At 33.5% G+C, this 24,359-nt stretch overlaps 2 protein-coding genes across 2 annotated transcripts in view; one reads left to right on the top strand and one right to left on the bottom strand.

Annotated features, from left to right (window-relative positions):
- On the top strand, positions 1-8,267 carry LOC142351362 (homogentisate 1,2-dioxygenase-like). The gene is made up of 10 exons (XM_075403413.1): positions 1-112; positions 182-241; positions 645-736; positions 1,017-1,051; positions 1,131-1,210; positions 2,479-2,581; positions 4,924-5,045; positions 5,917-6,148; positions 6,660-6,712; positions 7,592-8,267. The coding sequence occupies exons 1-10, from the start codon at positions 80-82 to the stop codon at positions 7,850-7,852; spliced, it is 1,071 nt and encodes a 356-aa protein (XP_075259528.1). The 5' UTR covers positions 1-79; the 3' UTR covers positions 7,853-8,267.
- The window catches only part of LOC142349951 (uncharacterized), a 20,759-nt gene continuing 4,569 nt past the window's right edge, over positions 8,170-24,359 (bottom strand). The window contains exons 2-6 of the mRNA XM_075401851.1: positions 22,942-23,205; positions 16,471-16,560; positions 12,931-13,094; positions 9,403-9,427; positions 8,170-8,466 (exon numbers count right to left, since the gene is read on the bottom strand). Of these exons, the coding sequence (XP_075257966.1) occupies positions 8,447-8,466; positions 9,403-9,427; positions 12,931-13,094; positions 16,471-16,560; positions 22,942-23,205 (563 nt within the window). The 3' untranslated portion in view covers positions 8,170-8,446. The remainder of the gene's footprint in view (positions 8,467-9,402; positions 9,428-12,930; positions 13,095-16,470; positions 16,561-22,941; positions 23,206-24,359) is intronic.

Here is a 24,359-nt window from a genome sequence, read left to right on the forward strand (position 1 = left end):
TTTCTATCGCATTCTGCCTTCGGCATTGCATCAGCCATTCATCTCGGCCAATTCAGAGTTGAAGGAGTTCATATCTTCAATGGAAGAACTGTCACCAACGCCACCAACCCAGGTTGCTCCTACTCTCACATCTTATACGTAAAAAACATAAATAAGTTATAAATAATTTCCTTCATTTCAGCTGAGATGGAAACCTTTTAAGACACCAGATAGCAACACTTCACCTCACAATTTTGTTCAAGTAAGTCTTGAAAATCTAGTTACTCACACGCCACTGATTGATGGTTCAATCCCCTGCATTCCTCAAGCTGTCTGCGTGAGGATGAGTTCACACGGAACACTAGCTTGAGGTTAACAATGGCTTGTAATGATTTTACTGTCACAATTTCAGACGCAAAATAGTGGGCATAAAAAACCCGCAATTATTCATTAAGCATCCGACTTCACGTCGTTATTAATCAGAATTTAGGCAGATCCTAAATTGGGACCTCGTCCATGTAACTAAAAAACGTGCATTACCCCTCTTTCCTTTTGAATTGTCTAATGATTAACGCACACATCTCAAACTCAGATCCCATATTAATTGAAATTAGATTTCAATACTAAAGTTCTGCATAAAATATTCAGATATTCTTGATCGTTAGGGTCTTCGGAAATTGGGTGGTGCTGGAGATCCTAAGAGCAGACACGGAGCTGCAATTTACATCTACACATTCAACCGACCTATGACCGACAGGTACCCGAATTAATAACTACATGAGGAAAATAAAATTAAGTGTAACAATAACTGAATTATTCTTGCAGTGTATACAGAAAAAAATATTGCTTATGAAATAAGGAAATTTATAAATCACCCAAGATTGGACTTACCAGAAAGCGTGCTATGGGCTTAAAAGCAACCCCAGAAGACCCAACTCTATTGAACACAAAATTAAAAATCAAAAAAGAAACTTAATTAAGCAGAGAAGAAAAATATTAGCATAACTGAAACTATTTCTGTAAAAACTATGTTTTAGTGCATTCTACAACTCAGATGGAGATTTCTTAATTGGTAGGCTAATTTCACTTTTTGAAAAATGCACATATTTGATTAATCGTAGAAAACAAAATGTTACTTTTTGCGTTTTCAGTTCCTCAAAAGGGCACTCTTCACATTACAACGGAGTTTGGCAAAATGGAAGTGTCCCCCAATGAGATAGCAGTTATTCAGGTAGTTTAACGAAGAAAACGGAAGATTATGATCAAATTTCTATGCGCTGACAACTTCTGATTATACTATTGCGCTCTTGCAGCTGCCTCTGATTAAACTTACCTGATCCATAACTAAACCGTTTCAGTTTATACCACGCGATCAAGGCTGTCTGATTACAGTCAGTTGGATTTAAAATTGTCGCTAAACCAAAACTTCAAAACTTATTTGGATAAATAATTAGCAGTGACGGACCAATCTTTGACATCTTGATAATCCTCAAACACTTTTTCTTCAAAAACCAAATTTATCATAAAATTTTAATTGAAAAAAAAAATTGCATAGAGAAATGATGAAAAATTTCAGTTCCCATACTTTTAAGGATAAAAACAAGTACCAGTACAGTTTCTGATAAAGTTAATCATAACAGTTTTAGTTTTGATAAATAAATTGGAAAAAAATTAAAAATGTCAAAACTATTTGCCATTGGAAATTTCTGCCGTAGAACTGTAAAGTCTGAGCAGTTTCTTAAAGAATTTTAAACACACAAACAGTATAAACTTGTTTTCTCAAATTATTGTAGCAATAGCAATATCGACGGCAACGAAGTATTTGCAAGTTGAACAGGTCGAACGCGCCCGGTCCTCAGAATTTACAAAAAGTTAACGATGATGTATAGTATAAGAATTCCTTAAAATTGTTTTTTATTGGACAAAACAAAGTTCAAGACAATGAAATATAATCCAGTATAACCTATGTTAAAAAATCTATGAAAAGAAATCCCTGCAATTAATAACTTTGAAAAAAAGTAGAGAAAAAAGTCAAAAGTCAAACTTAATGAATAGCAAGAAGAATTCGTGTCGTTAAAAGTTTGAAGGTGAAACGTGTTAGTAGCTGAAGCAAAACAAGCTAAAACTTATTACTGAAACAACATATTTATTGATTTAATGTTGTAATTGTCAACCAAAAAGCAGAATGTAAAGAACAATCACTTTTTTTATTTATCAAAGTCAACAATTTCAAATTCAACAATTTTGAAATATACATCAAAACGGTCATCTTACTTCAATCCGGTCCAATTAGTTTTTATACGTTATCAGTAAACTAATGAAAAGCAATTATGGTTTCATATTCAGATCCTCTTTTGCCTCTTATTTTAACTGTTACGCATTTTTGAAACCATTTTGAAATAAAAGAAACATTTGTATGGTTGTCTTTGCTTTGTTTGTTGGGCAATCTTGTATCAACTGCAGTGTTCACTTTGAAGTGGTCATATGCTTCTGATTTAGATGGGGATGAAGTTTCGTGTGCAGAGTGAAGATGAAGTATGCAGAGGATACATACTGGAGGTATATGATGATCACTTCACATTGCCAGATCTTGGACCAATTGGTGAGGCCAAACCTGTCATTACGATTGTCTACCAGCACGGCATTTTTGAGTAAATTTACATAGTTTCGTAGCTCGTTTCTACTTTTCGATGTTAATTTATTGTAATTTGTACTTATTTCTTTTAATTGGTTCGCAAGTCGGGGTCACTTTCCTAGTCTAGACCTGGAATTATTAAAAAGACCGTCCTCGAGCGTTATAAGGCATGAAAAGACAGTCCTGGATAGACTGTCCACTTTTGTATGAAAAGAATTTGTCTGGACTTTAAGTGATGTCCTCGACTTTGTCTGGAAATAAAACAGCCGTCCTGGAATTTAGCTGGACAATAAAATTTCTCCTGAAATTTTACTGGACAAAAAACGTAGTGGAATTTGACTGGACAATTAAACGTGTACTGGAGTTTGGCTGGACAATAAAATGTTTCCTGGAATTACGCTCGGAACCGTAGCAATGTCTTGTTTCAAAATTCCATTAAAGATAAGGACAAGTAGCTCAATTGTTTAGCCATTGGTAGGGTTGAAGAAGGTCACGCGCTCTAACTCAGCTGTTGGCGGAACTTTTTAGTTTGACTCATCTTTATTTATGAAAATAATTTGGCTGGACTTATGAAAAAAATTAGCTAGACTTTAACTGTGTCCTCGACCATGTAATTAAAGTCTTTTTTTCACCTCCCCCCTAGACATTATAGGTCTTTTCATAAGTCGAGGCTTTCACCTGCGTTTCCTTGATCATACCACGGACCTCATTCAGGACCTCATTGCCACAAAACTTGCTGTAATTTGATAAAACCATGACAATATTCCTGCAGTTAAAAGTCAAGATACGTACCAACTTGGAAGATCATCCTCTAGTCGACGAAAGATTACAAAAAGATGTCTGATAGTGAAACGCTTACGCTCTGAGAAGTGGTGTTTTTCCACCTGAAAGAACTTTCATAGCTTTGTGTTGAATACAAATTTGGGTAATATCACAATTAAATGTCGGAAAGTCGAGGCATGTATCCATTGCACTCGAACTAATAACAACATTTGAACCGGGATCTTTTACTATAGCACCAACTATCCTCACAGTTTTATATTTTGATTAAGTGAAAAAAAAGTTGTTTGGTTCAATATTTATATGAATAGCTCACTTATCCACGATATAGATCAAAGAAGTAAACCAGACGAGTTGAGCAAGACAATGAAAAGACAAGATAGCGATAACTTGGACAAAAGTGAGCGCGCAAAATTATATTTTTTCTTACTAGCCGAAACTCGATGACTTTAAAGTTTTTTTTTACCGCTGATAAAAATTTTGGGTTTGGTAACAGTTTAGACGTAAGAAAAAGATTGAATTCCTAGACTTGCTTCTCTGGGTGTTTCAGCGCTGAACCAGTACACTTTAATAGTAAAAACCAAAATCAGATCTGAAACTTTGAATATCAACAGTATTTTAAACTTCTTAATGAGCAGTTTCTCTTCATAATGACAATATTGAGGTCATTGAGTTCCCTAGGAAGCTAATTTTATCTTGCAAAGTCTGAAAAACTCACAAGAGCAGCAAAATGTCATACTTTTGTAGTTTACAACTAGTAATTACGATAGCAGTATACAAGCTCTTTATGCTTATGCTAGCTTGTAGGTAAATACCACAAAGCACAATGACCTCAGTAGTTACGACTTGCTGGCAAATTAAATGTTTGAAGCACCCAGGCAGAAGTTTGCAGATATTTTAGGCAGGAGATAGGTTGGACATAGTATTTTTAATGCAATTAATTATACACGAAAAAGAAGACTAGCCAGTGTAATAATTGAAGCATCATCAGAGTATTGGCCACCCAGGAAAAACAGAATGTCTTTAGACATATTCAGCGCTGATTTGCTCGCCACTGACCTCCTGTTTTTTGGTTACAGAAATTTGCTCTTTGTTTTCTCTAAGATATCATCTGAACATTTTCAAGCAAAACTAATTACCAACAAGCCTGGTATGAACTCGTATGGCAAATTTTCAAGGCAAACTGTAAGGTTTCAAAAAAGATAAGGTTTCTCTGTTCACACTATCGTAATTTTTGTGCTTATTGGTTTAATAATACACTGCTCTCAAAAGTAGCTTTATCTTATTTTTTCAGTCCCAAATTTGGTGTTCTTTTTCAATTGACGTAATTGATTTGTGGTTGCAAAAAATTTGTCGCACAAAAAAGTCATATGAATCTATGAGAAAGAATTTGATGGGAGCTAGACATAAATAGATACACATAAAGAGCTCATTGTTAGTAAAGTAATCCAAAATTGCGCTTTAATTTATATACTAGTAACATTTTTGCAGCTTTAAACTTGGACTAATTCCTAACTGATAAATTTCAGGCGCCAATGGCCTCGCAAACCCTCAGGATTTTATGACACCAGTTGCGGCATTTGAGGAGATCAACGATGTTCATTTTGTGATCTACAACAAGTTTCAAGGACACTTCTTCCAAACTCACCAGGTGATCAAGTCACTTTAGATCACATGTTCACGTGTAACAATCACCAGCTGGAATTATAAACCTAACAGAACTGTCAAGCTACTAAAGGCTCTATTGAAAAGGATAACACGCCAGACCACGGTTCTGGAGATAGCTGGCTAGAGTACTCTTAGCCCTGAATATTTGTCCTGATTGTGGTTCGCGGCACAGCGGAGGTTTCGTACATACTGAGTTAATAAGTCACATTATTTTGATAGTCTTATCAATTTTGTCAACGATGGTAGAACTCATAGAACGGTCATTGAGCAAATGTAGTTTTTAAGTTGAATTTAAATTGAGCAAAAGTAATTTAAAAGTGGAAAATGTCAATTTTAAAATAATAAAGTCGCAGATGCTACTACAATTATTCCTGTACTAAAGTTAATTATTATCCCTAATACACCATATGTGTCAGAGCAGGGGATCATAATATTGGATAATGAAAAACTGCTCTACATCAATTTCATCATAGCGTTTTTTAATCAAAGAGTTGTTTAACTGGTTTTACACTTTTGCACAACGAAGGCTTCAAACACGAAAACTCAACCCGAATTCAATGCTCGTAAGAAATGGCTACAAAAGCGTCAACTGTGTGACGTTCCAAAGTACCGCCAGACATCAAGGAGCTGCAAATTTTAGCAAGTTGCTATTTTTGCATACTATTTGCTCAATGGATTGATTAAAAGCGTTCATAATTTCTATCCATTATCATTTTTCCAAATTTCGCGTGAACAGATTTGCAAACAAAACCAGCAGACAAGACACTTAACATTGGTATTACTTTCCGTCTTTCAAATATATTCAATTAAGTGCTAGGTTGCCAAGGTAAAGCAATATTTCATATTCTTTCCAGACTCACTCTTGTTTCAACGTAGTAGCCTGGCGAGGCAACTATGCACCCTACAAGTACGACCTGAACAAGTTCTGCGTCATCAACTCTGTCAATTTCGACCACTGTGACCCTTCCATCTTCACAGTCCTCACATGTCAATCACTCAAACCGGGCACAGCAATAGCTGACTTTGTCATATTCCCACCCAGGTGGGCTGTGGCCGAGCATACCTTTCGACCTCCCTATTACCATCGTAAGTGGCATCAAATCTGGTCTCAAGTACTCACAAAATCAATTTTCAACTTGCATGATTGCCTTTTTTACCTGTCTTGCAAAAATGTTTCATCCTCCATAGATGAGCTGCCGGCAATATTTAAGCCCTCTAAACCTCATGACGTGAAATGAAATTAAAACGGCTTCTTGATAAATCTTGTTAAAATTGTTGGAACGTTTGAAGATATTTGGAAATATGCGAGTTCTTCACATCCAATTTATGAAACAATATCCTTTTAAACCAGATTCTTTCACGATTCAAATTTATCTAAAAGAATTGAATTGCTTTGAATTGTTAAAATTTTGATTCGATTTAGAGTCAACTTGGAGTTTTACCAATATCATGATAACGGGCGTCCTATCAAAATTTGTCAAGTTTGGTTTTACTGAAAATTGAAACAATGTCATAACAGATAGTTTTGATGATGAGAAATGGTATGAAGGAACATCTATAGCGAGAATCAGACGCATTTAAGCCACTTCGATTTTAGGTAACTGCATGAGTGAGTTCATGGGACTAATCAATGGAAACTACGAAGCAAAGGTTTGTCAATTTATAAATTAAATAGATATAAATTCTATAGAATAATCACACCATAAAGAATCCTGTTTTCTGCTACAGTAATAAAATCCTCAATAAAATCAGCAACGCTTCTTTCGTTCACATAATATTTCTTAACTCTCCTGGTCTGAAGGAATTTAGAACGTTATTCTTTGTACTGTTACGGCAAATTTTACAAGAAAGGTAAAATAATTCATGAAATATTCTGTGTGTCTAGATTGTTAATCATTTGTCGTTTCTAACTATATTTCTGCTTCTAGTTTCATTCATTAAGTTTTCGTCCACTTCATAGAGTTGAATGAATATACTATTATAATTTGCACAAAATTGGTGAAAATTTGGAACTTTAAGATTGACTATCCGAGGAACAAGTGCCCAAAATTCTAACAAGAGATCGCATTTCAGATCAAGCTAAGTTCAAAAATTAAAGGCAAAATTCACTAAAAAAATTAAAATTGTTTAGGCGAAAATCGCATTAAAAAACCGATTGGCGGTGGTTCTTCGACTTAATGTAGTTCTATTATGACTATTCTGTTTTGAATAAGAATAAATCGAATAATTACGAACTTTTCAAATGCAAACTTTAAGTTATTTTTGGGAAAATGCAGAGTTTGACTTCTTTGAAAAAGGGAGTTGCAAAAATTTACAGATTTTAGGTCACCAAAATGTTATGACCTGAATAAAACGAAAAAACATTTGTAAGAAATCTTTAGTAAGTTAGATTTTCAAAAGATGTTAAATATCGAACGAAAAGGACAGTACAGATGAAAAATCATAAAAATCATGGGGGGTTATTACTATAAGGAACCTTTCTTTTTTTAAGAACTGAAGATTTCGCAACTAAGAAACGAGTACTTTAAGGGCGAAGGATTTCAACCAGGAGGTGGTTCCCTTCACAGCATGATGACAGCACACGGACCAGACTCAGCCTGTTTCCAAATGGCCTCTAATGAGACATTGATGCCCAAAAGAGTGGCAGAGGGTACAATGTCTTTCATGTTCGAGTCCTCCCTCAGTCTCTCCTGCACTCAGTGGGCTTTAGACACTTGTGAAGTGTTAGATGGGGAGTACTACAAATGTTGGCAGTCTCTCAAGGCAAACTTTTCTCACAAGAAAAAGTGATTGACTAAAAATCAGAGTGAAGCGAAGAATCAGTAATTCATTCAGAGTCGCCGTCTCGTCGTTGCACTCTTTATGTTGACCTCTCAAATGAGCAAAATATAAGTTTTTTCAAATAGCCATTAAACTCTAAATTGACTCGAGCAATGATTGATTGACTGATGTGAATTTACAAGTCGCTACCATTATAGCAGCCCATTAGGATATGGTATTTTTACATGTAGCAGTCGAAAATTGGATATCACTACATCGCGAAGAAATATAGGTTGAAAACGAAAAATAAATAGATATCAAAGAACATTTGAATTCACACACATGCTGCAGTTATGAAAGTCATTAACATAGTCACTAATAGTCGAATTTATTGTACGAGTTTATCGACATTGATTTGAATTTAGCTTTCCAATAATTTCTGTGACATTTAGAAATTAAATACGAAGAAGCATCAAATACAGGATCATACTATAAATCATGACTGAAAGTTTGTCCATTGCTTCCAAAGCCTGTTGGAAGTTCTTTTCATTATTGCAGTAGTTTGCATTAGTTAGGTTTTCCATAATAGGTAGCACAGTCTAATTTGGGCACTTTCATCAGGAGTCACAAGAATAAATAGTCTTCTAAAACAAATGAAAAGATTAAAAAAACTCAAAGTTTTACAGAATAAAAATGCAAGAAGTAACATGAAAAATTTTGCCAAGCAGATCACTAATGTTGGAAACTTTTAGTTTTTTTGGTGGGGGGCGAGAGGTAATGAATTATCTACTAGCCCTGGTCTCTTTGTTCAGATAAATTTGTTTGGTGAATATATTGAGCTCTTGAGACGTACAGTAAACAAATACAAATGAGATGTATTCAATTTTCTGATTTGCATTAGAGAATTTGAGCTCAGTGTTTTTAATGCCGATGCTCCAATTCTATGCCTACAGATTTTCACATTCGATGATTTCGCATATAAAACTACAAATTATAAATAAAATTTTTCTTTAAGAGAACATTTTAAGCGTCGCGTCGACAATCCATATATCCATATATCAGAGCAAGTTCTACAGAAAACGTTTAATATGTAACAAAAGTCAAGTTCCTCATTTTTAAAAAATAAAAGCATTTAATTGCAACTTAGAGGCGCTACAGAGACAGACACTTTGATACTTGTTTAATAATAAAAATAAATCGACAAAATTTTGTTTGTGGATCCTAATTTGCTATGCCTGAGCTCCAATCCGGGAAGCAACAAGAAAAAAATTTTTCAGAAAACATTATCATCAAAACTTTACATATATCATAATCCGAAATGCCCCCAACATCGGAAAAGTTTTGTTATAGTGAAACTTATTGCACTACAATTAGAGACATATAGTTAACAAGAATCAACGGCTTAGCTAAGACTCTGAACAACTTCTTGAGGGTAAGAACAACCTTGAGGTAGAGTTTTCATCAATTTTAATTACAGTTGCAAGAGCAGCATAACTTACGCTAATGTTTTGTTGATTAGAATAAAATATTAAGTACAAAAATTTTCCACAGTACAATAACTAATTTAATATAAAACTTACCAAATATGCACACTGCGGGAGGTAACTGAAACAAAAAACAAACTGGTTTTTAATTGTCCATTTAAATTTATCGTTGAAAAGTATTTTAATGCACTTCAACGTAAATTCATTGAATTTTTCTAAACGTATTCATAGTTTTACTTGAAAATAACTTCGGCAATAGATCAGACAACTTTTGGTTTTCTTTGAAATTTACGTTCCGCGGTAACGACCTTTCACAAAGTTTTATTCCTTTTTGTGGTGAAGCGATAACGAAGTCAAGCGAAGTGTACCGAAAGATACGAATGAGACCATTTTATCAACATTGCTTCAAAAGATGAGGGTTAATACTGAAATTAAATAATATCTAATTACCGGAATTTAGCAGAACGCGCTTCCGCAAAAAGTATTTTGTGGCGGAAAGTACATTTCATTTTTTTGAAATTCCAATGACTAAAGTTTCCATTTAAGGCACCGCCTCTTCATCCGCAAATACGTTTCAAATGTACAACATATAAAGAGAGGCAAAGTGAAATCTGGTCACAATTTGAGTAATTGACTCAAATATTGGGTACCGTTAGACGCTCGTAATTTATCATTTGTTCAAATGACACCTCAAAAACGTTTAAAAACATTTTTTTATAATCTTTCTTGCTTATTTATGCTGCTAAAAATACCTCAAAAACGGTCGCATTTTTTTGTTATGTAATAAAAATTCCACTGATTGCAAAAGTTTACAAGACTTTGATTCTGTTACTGAAGTTGAGTTCTTACGCTTTGAGTTACGATCATTTATTTACCTTAACAATAGCTTAAAATGGTTTAGAATCTCCTCAGAATTCTTGGCTGAAATAGTTACTAAATCAAACAGAAATAGGAAAAGGTCAAAACAACAAAGGGTAAATATTACTTTAAAATAAAGATTAAGTTTTTTCTCAAAAAGAGACATTTAAATCAGTGAGGCCAACACCAGTCTGATCAGTCGGGTTATTTTTCTAGCGCTAGAACAACAGAAACAAATACGAGTAACAATTCCACTTTTAGATTAAAAGTCAACATAATTAAAATTTCTCGAGCAGAAGGAAAAACGACACAGCCAAGTAAACACCTAATTTTTTCAAAAAACAAACGAAAATCCGAAGAAAAATTTTCTCCAATTTTGTAACATTTACCACTAAGATCCTTTAAGTAACAAAGTTTTACAGTTATCTACATTGATTAATCCCATTAAATGTATCAAAATGTATTCTCAAATGAGAATTAATGAAAGCGCCGGAAAAATTTATCAACTCATTGCCCAAAACCCATAAAGCATGACTCTAGGCTTGACGTCAAAGCACAAGTTTAAATTTATCTAAACTAGTCATATAATGTAGAAAAAAATTGTCGTTTAAAGTGAGTTGACACTTCATAACACGAGTAATTGAATTTTCAAGATTCTTGAATTTTCAAAGAGTCATTTTTGTCAGAAAATTCAACTTAAAAACAAGCAAACACTAAACCATTATCAACATTAAAATCTTTGAGATCTATATTGTTGAGAGAATGCTGGAAGACAACATAACAGTTGACAGAACTCAAAAACTCACTGGTTTTCATTTAATAAGTAAAAATTTAGATGAAATCAGTAATAACAAATATATATATATATATATATATATATATATATATATATATATAAGTGGGTTTTTTTGAAAAGATAGTAGCTGTCATTGATAAGACTTATATACAAGTTCAAAAGAAAACGACAGAAAAGAGGCAAACTTCAGAGATCAACTACGACTTTCCGAAAAAACTATTTCAAAATTCTATAATGCAAAAACGATTGCCCTAAAAAATGTAAGTGTTTCTATAGAAAGCACAGTTGTTCTTTTGTTAATGGGATTTAGTGATAGTATAAGATAGGAACAGCAAAAGCAGCCAAAGTTAGAAACTAAGAACTATTGATTAATAATGATAAAACACAGTTATGTGTCCTTAGAAAACCTCAGACAGCACAATCATCCTGTCATTAATCAACTTTTGTGATCAAACCTCGAAAAGGAAAAAAAGTAATTGGAATATTCAACAATGTAGCAAAAACTTTATCGAGACCTTAATTTTAAAATAGTAAGAACAAATAATCTACAAAAGACATGATATAGGTTCACTCTTGTCTTTTAAAACCATCAAAATTTTCTTCAAAGAAATTAGGTGACAATAAAACGAAAAATTAAAGCCAATCGGAGTAAAAATGAAAACATCTCAACTGTTATATGAAAATAGTGAGACTATAAACACGAATTCTTTGAAAAATGAAGAAAACCTAATTAGCTTAGTTTTTAGAAAAATTAGTCGGCTGAAAATAAATACACCAAGACTTTTTTCGAAGTAATTGGTTGGTTTTTCAATTAGTTGTTCAAACGTTTTCTCTCTTCCGATGACCAAAGCCAATCAACAGAGTAACTGCCAAAAGTAGAAAAAACCTGAAAAGTAATAAAACTGCGGAATTGTAATTCTGCATTTATCAGGTTTGAAGCCAACAAAATGCAAAGCGATTTACAGATTAAAGCTAACTATTAGATAATGTATTTTGGCATAGAATATTGTAAGATAACCAAAAAATCCTTCGGCATGAAAACATTTTCAGATTGAAATTTGAGCTTAAATGAGTATAAGTTGATCATGCCAAAATTAGATCAATTAACGATTTAAGAAAATCCAACCACACAACGAGGACATTCGGAGAGCATTCTAGCAAATGACCAGATTGGCTGGTCAAAAACATGCAAACTTCTTAAAGAACCGGTTTGATCTCAAGGGGGTAAATGAAGGGGGGTTAAGTGTGTGTGTGTGTGTGTGTGTGTATATATATATATATATATATATATATATATATATATATATATATATATGCGTGGGGTAAGAGGGAGGAGGGTGCTAAAGGCGTTGGGGTCAAATTCTAAGAACCACTCTTATTATCATGAATTTATGCCTCGTAATCTGCTTCAATGAATAGCATAAATAGATACTAGTGAGCCGTAAGGCTGTAAGAGAACTTAATGCCCTTCGGGCTTTATTTTTTACCCCGTTTTGCGGATGAAAAACAAAAGGGTCAGACGAAAGATCGGTCAAGCGGAAAATTGCATAGAAAAGACCGCAGCTCTAATGTAATTGATGAAAATGTTGTTTGAGATCAATTAAAAAACAAAACTACAAAAATCCAAAACACTGCTTTACCATAAATTGTTTTTATGTCAAATTCATCTATTTTTGAACAAATCAACAAGGCTTTGCTCTGAACGAAAGTTAATTAAACGTGGCATGTGCTTCATTTACAAATTTCTAGTTTTCAATCAAGCATTTCGCTCCTTTCACGAAAAAATTCGAATTCATTCATGTTTCCCTCATACGCAACTGAATACAACCCGTATGGTTCATATGGTATTTTTACGAAACGCATAATAGTATTGATTGGCATAACTTATGCATAATTTTTCTGTATTTTTCTGCAATTTCTGTGCTTAGTACATCATTTATTAGTATTATTATCATCATATTAAATCTAACCGGATCTGAATTTATTACTGATTTCAACTGGAACATGTCTGTCAAACTGTCACAAGATGCCCCATTCTGTGTGATGGAGTAACCATACGTCTCAAGGTCCTTCTTCTTATTCAGTGCATACGAGTCAAAAGGGCAGTTGACGATTGAGTCGTTCTCTTTGTCATCTGCCAACAAATTTTAAAGGTCTACTTGTACTGAATTCAAGATTTTCAAGCGTCTACCAGCGCAGAACTAAAACTGCTTAAATATAGAATGCTTTAAAAAGTTCATTTGCCTGAAAAACACCCGGATTTACCTTAAATGTTCAGGTAAATTGTTCATTCCTAAACTGCATTTGAACTTAACTGAAAATTACTGAAAAGTTGCTTGAAGTTTTCAGGTGTCAATAGCTCAACTTTTACATGAACTTACTTGAAAATAACCTTAAATTTTTATCTAAGCAGTTCAGGCCTTAAACAACCTCAGGTGTTTTGCTTGAACTATACAATTAATTTTATAGTAAATTACAGTATTTTATTGTGGTCTTAATGAATAAAGCAATTTAGGGACTAATTAAAAGGCCACTTTTCCATGTGGAAAGGGCATCAGAAACGATTAAAATTACTCATACATTTGGTACCGCAAAAATCGACTTTTAATAAAGTAATGAAGTAACGTTATTGGCTTGAAGCGTAGAGAAAAATGAGGCAGAGGCTTAATTCCAATAAAGTAACGTTTTCATTTCAGTAATTTCTTGATTTTATTATCACAAAGTACTGATAAACATATCAATCGTTCTTACAGCGAAATTACAGATGTTTTATAGGATCATTTACATATTGTGACTGATTTTGCCCTCACAATTAAGCTCATATAGTTATCATTAATAACTTTTTCGTGAAATTGTCGTGAACTATGCCAAATTTCTTTTTAAAAACTTGGTAAATTGCATGCAGGTACATGTTGATCCTTCCTAAAGTTGTTCCTGAACTACGAAAATCAATGTTTCGTCCTTTTAATATTTTTTTTCTGTACAATCCAACTTATGTTTTTCTTACGCTGTAAAAATTTTCAATTTTGCATTTGATTGAAACTAAATAAAGCGTAAACCATTTGAAATAAACATGATAACTAAAAAAAACAATATTCTTCTGAGCATTTGAAAAGCTTCTCCCTCTAATTTTTCCTCTTTGGTGATACGATTCGATTATTTCGTCCAGCATTCCAATTTTCCTCCTGTTGCTATACAATTTTTCTCTCTTTGGTAACGGACAAAGTTTTCGGTTTGTTACCGATTTTCTCACGATAACTTTCCGGTCTCCTTTTTATTTTGCTAAAATTGTAATCGATCTAAACAATCTTTGTTACATTTTAAAGCGCTGAAATAATTCAAATTTTGAATAACTGAAAGTATTTAAAGAATTCAGTTTATAGCTCTTGGTTATATGACTTCCAAACTAACTTTTGAAAAAAACCTTAACTGTTTTCTTTTTGCTCTCGTTTTTGCCACCATGTAACTCAATCCCACTAATAAGAAGTATCAAATACTTTTGTTGATTCAAACATCTTTTTCTTCGTTAGTTGTATTTTTTGACTGACGGCTTCCACAATTTAATTTCATAAAAGTTTTTAGAGATTTCTATACTGTTCATTTTTGGGTTTGTCTTTGTTGTCATTTCTCCGTAGTCCTTTTTATAGAGAAGACCCGTTGATGTTCATATGGGAATCAGTAATGATTTACAATTCTTGCAGATAACAACCTTAAAACAGTGTGCCATGAACACTGTGGTGTCGTAAAATTGCTAATGAAGGCTTGGCTTTGGCCTGTATTGGTTTTTCTTTGGTAGTCTCGTGCCTTAGTCTCAATAATAAGAGGCCCATTTGGCTTCCTGAGGTGTTGAAACTTAATCTATCTCTTTTTATTGAAATCTTATGTCTGTTGTGAATTTTGAAAGTATATGTTTTCGAAAACATTTTTGGAATTTTGAGTGAGCTTCGACATTTTTCAAATCGTTTTTCTGTCGACATTTTTCAAATTGTTTCTCTATCGATTTTGTGGATTTAATGGCTTCACTGCCATTTTTAAACAAAGTTTATTTGATCTTTTTAATTTTGCCAGTATTTGTCTTCTTTTGTAGTTGTATGACGTACACTGGAAAATGACAGGTCTCAATGGCTTCCTATGGAGATATCAATAACTAATTTTGTAATTTCATCACTTTAAAATTAATTGAGTCTAATGATGAACATCACTTTAAAATTAATTGTTTTTAAAAGTAGAAATGTGTTTTTGAGCTTGGCACCTTTTTGCTCCTTTCGTTGGCCAGTTACCCAGTCGATTGAGGTCAGGTCCCATATCTTTTCTTATTGAGCATAGATAATTTCGTTTTATTGAAGTTTTATCTGATGCGAGTTATTTTTTGTTATGGTTTTTTATATGCAGACATCGAGTTTTGGTCGTAATTATTGTTTGTTATTCGACTTTATTTGTTGTGTTTTCTGGTAGTCCCATCAACAACAAGTTTCATCGGTCCTCGGACGTGGCATTATATTCTTCCATTAGTGTTTTATTGAGCGATTTTTATGTTTTCGAAGTTTTCTATCTCTTTATCATTTGGTAGCAAATTAAGTCAAGAAAATTGATGAGCGTGGTCGGAACATTATGTGCGCACGCACATTACCGAGCATCCTTGTTTTGGCTTTGTGTCTCTTCGTCCGCTTTTTCATTTGAATCGCCATGAATTTTCAATTTATAAAAGATTCTACAGATGATCCACAATTGCATTAAAGTTTTTTGTTTTGTTCGTCAATTTTTCTGACTTTTTGTTCGACCAAATTGTAAAAAATATAAATTGTTTCACTCCTTAAATTGTTTACTTCTGTCCTTGGCGTTACATTTTCATAGTAAAATCATGTTGCAGTTTTTTCATAAAAAATTAGGTTTTTGAAAATTAAATTAGTTTTGGGGGTATCCACGTGAAGGAAAAGAACTTAAGGTAAACTTATCTATGTTGAGAATCCAATTGCGCAAACAATAACTACCATATATCAAGTAGACAGTTTCGAACAGCACTTTCTTGAGGTCACAATTTAAAATCATGCATCACCTCTTCTTAAAATTGTATAGCATAAATTTTCATGACAAGGTTTTCATGACAAGTTCAACCACTTCTTCGGAATTTAAAAATAGTCTTTCTGGCGATCGAAATAGATGTCAGCATTCGAGAATATCATCCAAACCAACCGTATGTGGTTAAATCCTTTTCATAGTCTTACACAAACAAAAAAGAACTTTGTAGTCTGATTCTTTTCAAAATAAATTCTTGAAAATGTCCTAAAATTCCGTTCATATATAAAATCATTTTTTAATCACGCAGTCTTGTATTAGCTCTAGTAAGCATTTTAATATGCAGTGAGTGAATGCAGGTGGTACTGGGAGTAAGTGGATAAGTGTTACCTATGTATAATAGGCAGTGACTTTGTAGAAACTCCACTTAAAATTTACTATTTTGTGAGTGGTTGCAATAGTTTAATGTAAGTCAATCTGAAAAAAAATCTCACATCTTTCGTACGTTGAAAAGACGATTCCCTTGAGTGCAACGCCAGGAACCCGAGATGAATCCCAGTCCAATGAATCACAATCGTTTCTGCCTATACATAAACTAACAAACAAACACGTGGACAGCAATAAAAATTAATTTCAAACTTCTATACTTATTTTAAAATATCTGATCAAGTTGACAAATTATGGGAGAATTTGAAAGATTTTTTGTTCATCATCATTACATTTAGGGCAAAGCAAAGTCAAGTTGGATCTATTTTGTTTCGGCCCTCAATGGGCACATAACTTAGTGCGCACATTTACACACCTTCCCCCAGGCACACGAGCTAATTTTTGTAACATAGTAATGTGTTCTATAGCAACACCAACATTATTGTAACGGGGATATAAAAAACAAGTTAGACAAAACAAAGTAGATCCGGCTGGTTACAAGAACAGGCATGTGATAAAATCTCAAAATGATTTGCAACAGCAAATCAAATGTCAGCTAGGTAGAAGAATCATTAGACTTTTTTTTACTGTGAAACTGCTGAGGTGAGCTGAATATTAAACAATCCTCAAAATCGTTGTATTAAATATTCGAAATGCGTTATGGCTGATAAAGAATGTGTCAATCAACTATCATAAAGATTTTGATGCTTCTTCACAAAAGGGGAAACCGGGCGTCAATTAATTGACCGGTCAGATATTAGTGATTACGTTTTATTGATAGAAAAGCAAAACCAAATGGAAAAAAAATCAAAGATTACTACCAATTGAGGTGATATTGTGACCGTTTTTTATAAATGTCTCAATGAAAAATTACCTTAAAAACTTACCAATGAAAAATTACCTTATGAACTTAAAATTTGAAAAAAATATCAAGCAATTCTGATAAAAAAAACAGATTGCTGCCTTTTTCTTGAATTAGTAGTACGTTGGACATACTTATTGCCTATTAGCAATAGAGTATGGACTAGGACAGAGTAAAGATAACCCAATTAAGCCGACTCTATGCATTAAAGTTGAGTTTGAATGGTTATGTGTTAGGATTTTTGATAGCTATCTGGACATATTAAAACTGTGAATAATGGTTTCTATGTACTATATATAGGTACAGCCGACACCCATGAGATTATATTGGGAACTGTTTTAAGATCAAAATTATAGGGCTCTATCGTGTACGGACAAAACAGTCCCAGACAAAACACTCCCAGACAAATTAGTCCTAATTTGAAAAAAGTCCAGATAACACTGTCCCGTACGAAAAACTCCCAATAAATCAGACCAAAAAGTCCCAGACAAAATAGTCCCACAAATTTATAGAATTCGATTTTGACCATTAAGCTAAAAGAATTACATTATCAAAGTAGTAAAAGAGGACGCAAAACTAGTTGTTAAAATCAATGACAATATTTGTTTTTATTCCGGAAGCATATTAAAGAGTGCCTCACGATGTGGGCGTCATATTTTTGACGCACAAAGTTAATATGGAACCCGTTCAGACAAACAACAAATCGGAAATGCTCATATTTGAAGGCTATGGTTATGATAGAAAAAACTCTGAGCCAATTTTCATTCACTTTGAGGACAATTAGGTTGGTCGAAACAACTCTACTGGACAGAGGCAGAAACCGCGATTTGGAATTGAACGTTGGAACTGCTGCAAGCGCATAAAGAAAGGCTATCCCAGAGCAATCAACTCCGTCGAAGGCTGGAATAGTAATATTGTATAAACTTGTCAAAACAAAACACCCATTGATAACCGCACTTACTGAGAAATTCAAAGACAATCAAATAACTAATGAATAGAGGTGGAGAAGATAACGGCTATGATGGCCAAGTAAAGAGGCCAAAGAAAGTGATTTACTCAAAAATTGAAGCAAATTTACAAGAACTTGTTCAATATTACCAGCATCAGAATATGATTGATTTCTTGAGAGACAGCAGTTAAAATATCTCTAACAGGTGTTGCTTTCGTTATTCTGAACCTTTATTTTCTGTAATTCACTTGATTTGTTTTCTACCAAAAATTTTTTTCACTTATTTTAAAAAAAACGCTAGATGCGATCCGACTCTTGGAAAATGTCGATCATGAACTACTTTTTCATTTTCCCTTCTCTCATGACAACCCGCGGCCGGGTTCTCCAGATTTTAACACTTTTCCTAATTTTTCCAATTTCCGATCCAAATTAATCTCCATTTTTTAATTTTTTTTCTCACTCGGGTTTGAACCAGCGACCTCCGAATGTGCTTCCATATCACTAACAACTGCGCCAAGGTGATTTAGATTTTCCTACTTTAAAGCTTTCTTTCAAGATCAAAGCTGCACTCTCTACTTGATCTGTCTAACGAGCGCATTAACCACGACTGTTTGGTCTGTTTTCTTTGGATTCTTTTGCCTGAGGCTTTTTTCAATTTAGGACTGCGTTTTTCTGGAACTGTTTTGTCTGAGACTGTTTTGTCTGCTCAACGGCTCCATGTTTTGTGATCATTTATAACATGCAAGTGTTTAAGAATTCGTTAAAACAGTTCTCAAAAACAGGGTAAAACCGATTCTAGTTGTAGAGTTTTTTGACAAGATAATTTTTTGAATGGATAAGGTGTTGAAGCCTGCATAAATTGAGCATACCAAAAAACAAAATTATTTGGACTTTTAGATAATAAAGGTATAAAGCAAAAACACACCAAGCTACAATTAGCAGATTGAATAAAAAATAATATGGGTTAAACTTGGGTAATTAACGGAGAAATCAAGATTTTTTTGCCAACCTCAATAGATCGTGTGTTCTTATTTTGAAAATTTCGTATTTCCTTACAATTAACAATAAAACTAAAACAAGCACATTATAAAAATGAAAAAAAGTCTGGTTGAAGAAATTTATACAGCGGAAATGGGCAAAAAGAGTTTTTAAACATGCCCAGCAGAGTGCCGGAAAATAGCCACCGTTGTTTCCTATAACCAAGATTAGGACTGAAAGAAAAGAAAAAACTAATGAAAAAAATTATTTTTGTACAGAACTATTTTGGTGTCATTTTGGAGCTGGACATACTCCTATTTTGTAGTGAGACGACACAAGGGCTAGTAACAATAACCATAAGCATTAGAGATGGCAACTAAGAGCAAAGTTTTGAGTCACGAGCGTCTAAAATTGGGCTTATTGGGTTGTCCCGTTTCTTTTTCTGGTTTCTTTCCTTGACACCGACTCTATTCAAGTTGAATTACTTTGCTGAGCAACTGCTGTTTAAAAGCAAAACATTTTTAGCAGAACGAGAGTACAGTGAAACTAGCCTAGCGAAGTCAAAAAGATTTTACGCAAAATGTTGAACAAACTGTGAACTAAGGTAAAGCAAAAAAAATTTACTCGACGAAGTTAAAAAACATAGCAGGACAAGTCCTTACGTGCAATTCAAAAAATTTGCTTGAATAAAAAAACCTAGACCCAGAACTGCCTATGAGTGAATTGTGAAAACCGTTTCAAATAAAAATCAAATCAAAAATTTTTTAAATAAAAAACAAGTTTTTTTGTCAACCTCAATAGATCGTTTGTTCTTATTTTGAAATTATTATATTTCCTTACAATTTACAATAAAACTAAAACAATCAAATTGTAAAAATGAATCAATTCCGGTTGTAGAATTTTATACCGCTGAAAAGGCTTAAAATGAGTTCTTAAACATGCCCAGCAGATTGCCGGAAAATACCCACCGTTGATTCCTATAACCAAGATTGGGATTGAAAGAAGAGAAAAAACTAATGATAAAAAAAGATTTTTGTACAGAACTAATTTGATGTCGTTTTGAAGCTGAACATACTCCTGTTTCGTAGTGAGACGACACAAGGGCTAGTATAAATACCAGTAAGCATTAGAGATGGCAACTAAGAACAAAGTTTGAGTCACTGGCATCTAAAATTGGGCTTAATGGGTTGTCCCGTTTTTTTTCTGGTTTCGTTTCTTGACACCAACTCTGTTCAATTTGAATTGGTTTGCTGAGCAACTGCTGTTTAAAAACAAAACATTTCTAGTAGAATGAGAGAAGAGTGAAACTAGCCTAGCGAAGTCAAAAAGATTTCACGCAAAATGTTGAAAGAGCTGTGAACTAAGGTAGAGCAAAAAAAATTATTCGACGAAGTTAAAAAACATAGCACAAGTCCTGAAGTGCAATTCAAAGAGTTTTCATTAAATAAATAAAAACTAGACCCAGAACTGCCAGTTTTCAGAAAAACTATTTGTACTAATTTCCTTTTTTTCAACAGTTTATTTTCTGGGAATGGTTGACCTAAAAACTGGCATAATAGTAATTTCCTTTTGAATCCAGCAATTAATATCCAATGTCCTCTGACTTCTCTGAACGGAGAATTGGTGAATAATTCAAAGCGCATTTAAATCGGACTTGCGACAAATTGTGCAGCAAAAGATCTATCATGCCCTATTTTAGCTCTCGAATTCGTCTCACGGAAGTTTTATCCTTGAAATACATTTTCTTTGTTATAATTCACAAATACCATTATCAGAAAGCAAAATTGAATAGCTTTATTCAAAAAAAAGTCTTTTGGACTCGGGCGGAAAAATTGTATTTAGATACTCACAGTAATATCGAATAATGTGGAAAATGAACTTCAAATCAACCCTTCGAACGAGCTAGTCGTATTCCATCCTAATTGAAGATGCCTGAAAGATGTCTTGTCGTCACTCTAATACCTTATTTTCTTTGTATTTCTAACCTAAAACCCATTCACATGTGACGCCCACGCGTCTGGCCACTAACAAAGCCAATTGGTACGCTTAAAAGTGTAGTAGCAAATACAAAGTAAAAGTTCGCCTCGAAAAAATGTAGCACAAGTTTTTCAACTAAGATTAATTCCTATTATAGCACACCAACTGTCGTATATATGTCACTAGTCTGTTCGCAATCCAAAACAAAAAAAACAAAAAAAACTTCAGCTGAACGCAGCTGCTGGATCCGTTTTAAACAAATTTAATGAAACAAATATAAACTGACTTATGTCGGAAGAATTGCTCTCGAACGACAGGCGATGCAATTTAATTCAGGGGTTGTAGCCTAGATAAGTGCAAATATTTATGACCACGATTTGAACAATTAACCTCCCTCTTCCGCTCCAGACGAACTGGCCACTCGGCTATCAGTCCCTCCGTTATGATATGCTGCAATCGATTTGTTTCTAGCAACAAGCTTTACTTCGGAGTGAGATTAATAAAGATCACACAAAAATGAAGAACGAAAGCGTGAAAAAGTCACCTTATAGGTCAAAGAATTTTCTAGAAGAAAATTAGAAAATGGCAAAAACAGCAAAAAATTTGCATGAAAAAAGACCAACAATAATTGCTACAAACTTTGTACGAGAGCAATTAAATATGGAAATTTAACATTTGTATCTGAAAAATATGGCAGCTATTTCAATCAATAGCTTCGCTAAAGAATAAACACAAAAGAAGCTAGTCATCTATACATAAATCTCCAAAAAAAATTCACTTTGAGTTACTGGACGAATTGTAAAGTTGCACTACTGAAATTTTTTTGCACCATATTAACAAACAAACAAACGTAATTGGATAGTTGCGTTATTGAATTCGTGGCGTTTTGTAATTGACATGCACATTTTTAGAAAAATTTGTTTTGACGCAACATTTTTTGTCTTTTTTCACAATTTTTTTGATGAAAGAGCACTGTACATGTGCCAAACACACTGTAATTTGTCACGGAAATAATGCTGGCAGACTTCAATTCTTTCTCAAATCGGAAGGACAGAGTCACACCCTGCCTTAAATTTGGAAATGAATGAAGCAGCACCTGTTTTATCATGAGCTGTAAGTACGGGTAGCAAGTCTAATCAACATTTCCATTCATTTTAATATACTTCAATAAAGCAATTGCTGCTTTATTGCTACCTAAAATGAGAGGGAAATGAGTGGGGAAAAATGTAAATATAGCACTCTTCCACCCTAAACTCTCCGGTTGTCAAAAATGGAGAAAATTTAATTAACATTGTAGAAATAAGAAAAACAGGGAAAAAACGATTGTAAGAAATTGCAGCAATGTAATAAATTAAGTGTAATTAGAAGAATGGAAAATTTACATATAGTTAATTTTTTTAATAGTTACACTGTTTTCATCATACCACTATATTTTGACACTCGTTCATAGTTATTTGCATTTCTATCATTTTTATAGTACTCTTTCTCCACCCTTAATTAATAATCATTAACCAAAGAACAATCGATGAAATTTTAATTAACACTTTTTCCCTTCTTTTCCGTGTTATTTTTAGGCAAAATCCTTGACACGGTTCGTACAATCACTGCTGGCAAGATTGGAAGGCTATGTTCTACTTGGAGCTATGGTTGACAGAGAGAGATAGAGCTCATCCTCACACAGACAGCTTCACATATTCAGGGTATTGAACAATCAATCATTGGCGAGTAAATAACACACCTTACGGCTATCACGCCACTTGAAATTACATTTACCTTTCAGAAAACATGTGGTGGACAAAGTGTCAGTTTCCATTGTGAAACTGTTTACGACATTGTTTAGCGTCAGACCCGAACACCTGAATTTGGGATCCACTGTATAAGACTGCTGGACTATCGCCGCTATTGCAGATTGATGGTTACTTTTGATGAAGATTGCACAGTCACGTATAGAGAAGAACAAATCTGGCGCAGTATCAATTGTAAATAAGTGCAGCTGAGGTCTCATTTTGCTGAAGTAGCCATGGATGCAGGGGGTATCTGAAATGATACATAATAGAATAGAAGTATTAGAACGTTCTGAGTAACCGCATAGAAAATGATTATGATGACTAGAATAAAGTAGGAATTTTACTATCAACTTTTACTTAGAAATATTTATTAGATTCCCTAGTCAGAACTCTGGTCATATTAAACCAATCGTCAAGTTATATGCTTCACTCCTGAAGATTATGACACTCACATTATGCGACTCATTTTTATTGTTCCGACCCCACTTGTGGGGGTGGGACTATATACTCAAATGGGTTTTTTTTTGTTCAGACAATTTTGGCCGATCGATATATTAATCGTAGAGAAATGTGGATGGTATCATTAAAAAGCTCGTCCAGCGTAGAGTTCGCAATTAAAAAGATTTTTTTTGATTTTCATTTTTTCGAGGAGCTATCGAGGTTTAAATTTTTGTGTGAACAACGTGATGTTTGGCATAATTTTGTTCACTTTTTTGTACAAATTAAGATTTTTTTCTTTGAAAATATCAACTCCAAATTACATTTTATGCTACAAATGAAACAATCTGGTAGTTATAACAGACGAAAGGCCATATAAAAGGGTCGTTTTCGTCGTATAGGGAAGTTTACGACAAAAAAATCGATTTCTATTTGAGAGCTGATATTTTAAAAACCATTTCATTTTTTAAAATTTTTTTTTCAAGTCACTTAGAGACTAGTTACTATTCAAATCCAGGTTCTGTTCTAGACACAACTCAATTACAGTCAAATGATGATCAATGAACAAATAATTTGTTTTTTAAGAAATCGCTCATTTTTTTATGGTTACGACTCTGAGTTTTCGTAATTTAGACTAAAATTTTGATTTTCTTTGTGAAATTTAAATAAACGTTTGTTGTCCTATGACAGAGACTCCTATAAAATTGACTAAAGTGTCATAGGCTTCATAGAGGGAAGTAAGCCAACCTATGTAGTAATTTGAATGGACAGCTAACGGCTGTTGAGACTTTAAAAACAATTTTTGGAAAAAATTTTTTTTACACTAACCGATCTTAAACTTGTTTCTGTGAATTGTAAGTCCATTTCCTTAATGAGAGGACCCACTTTTTTCTGCTTCAGCTACATTTAATCTGGTTAGCGTTTTAATCGTCTAACTATTGTCTTTATGACTTGGATGCCACAAAT

Source organism: Convolutriloba macropyga, chromosome 1 (genome assembly GCF_964194025.1).
Source record: "Convolutriloba macropyga chromosome 1, txConMacr16.3, whole genome shotgun sequence".
Classification (NCBI taxonomy): Eukaryota; Metazoa; Xenacoelomorpha; order Acoela; family Convolutidae; genus Convolutriloba; species Convolutriloba macropyga.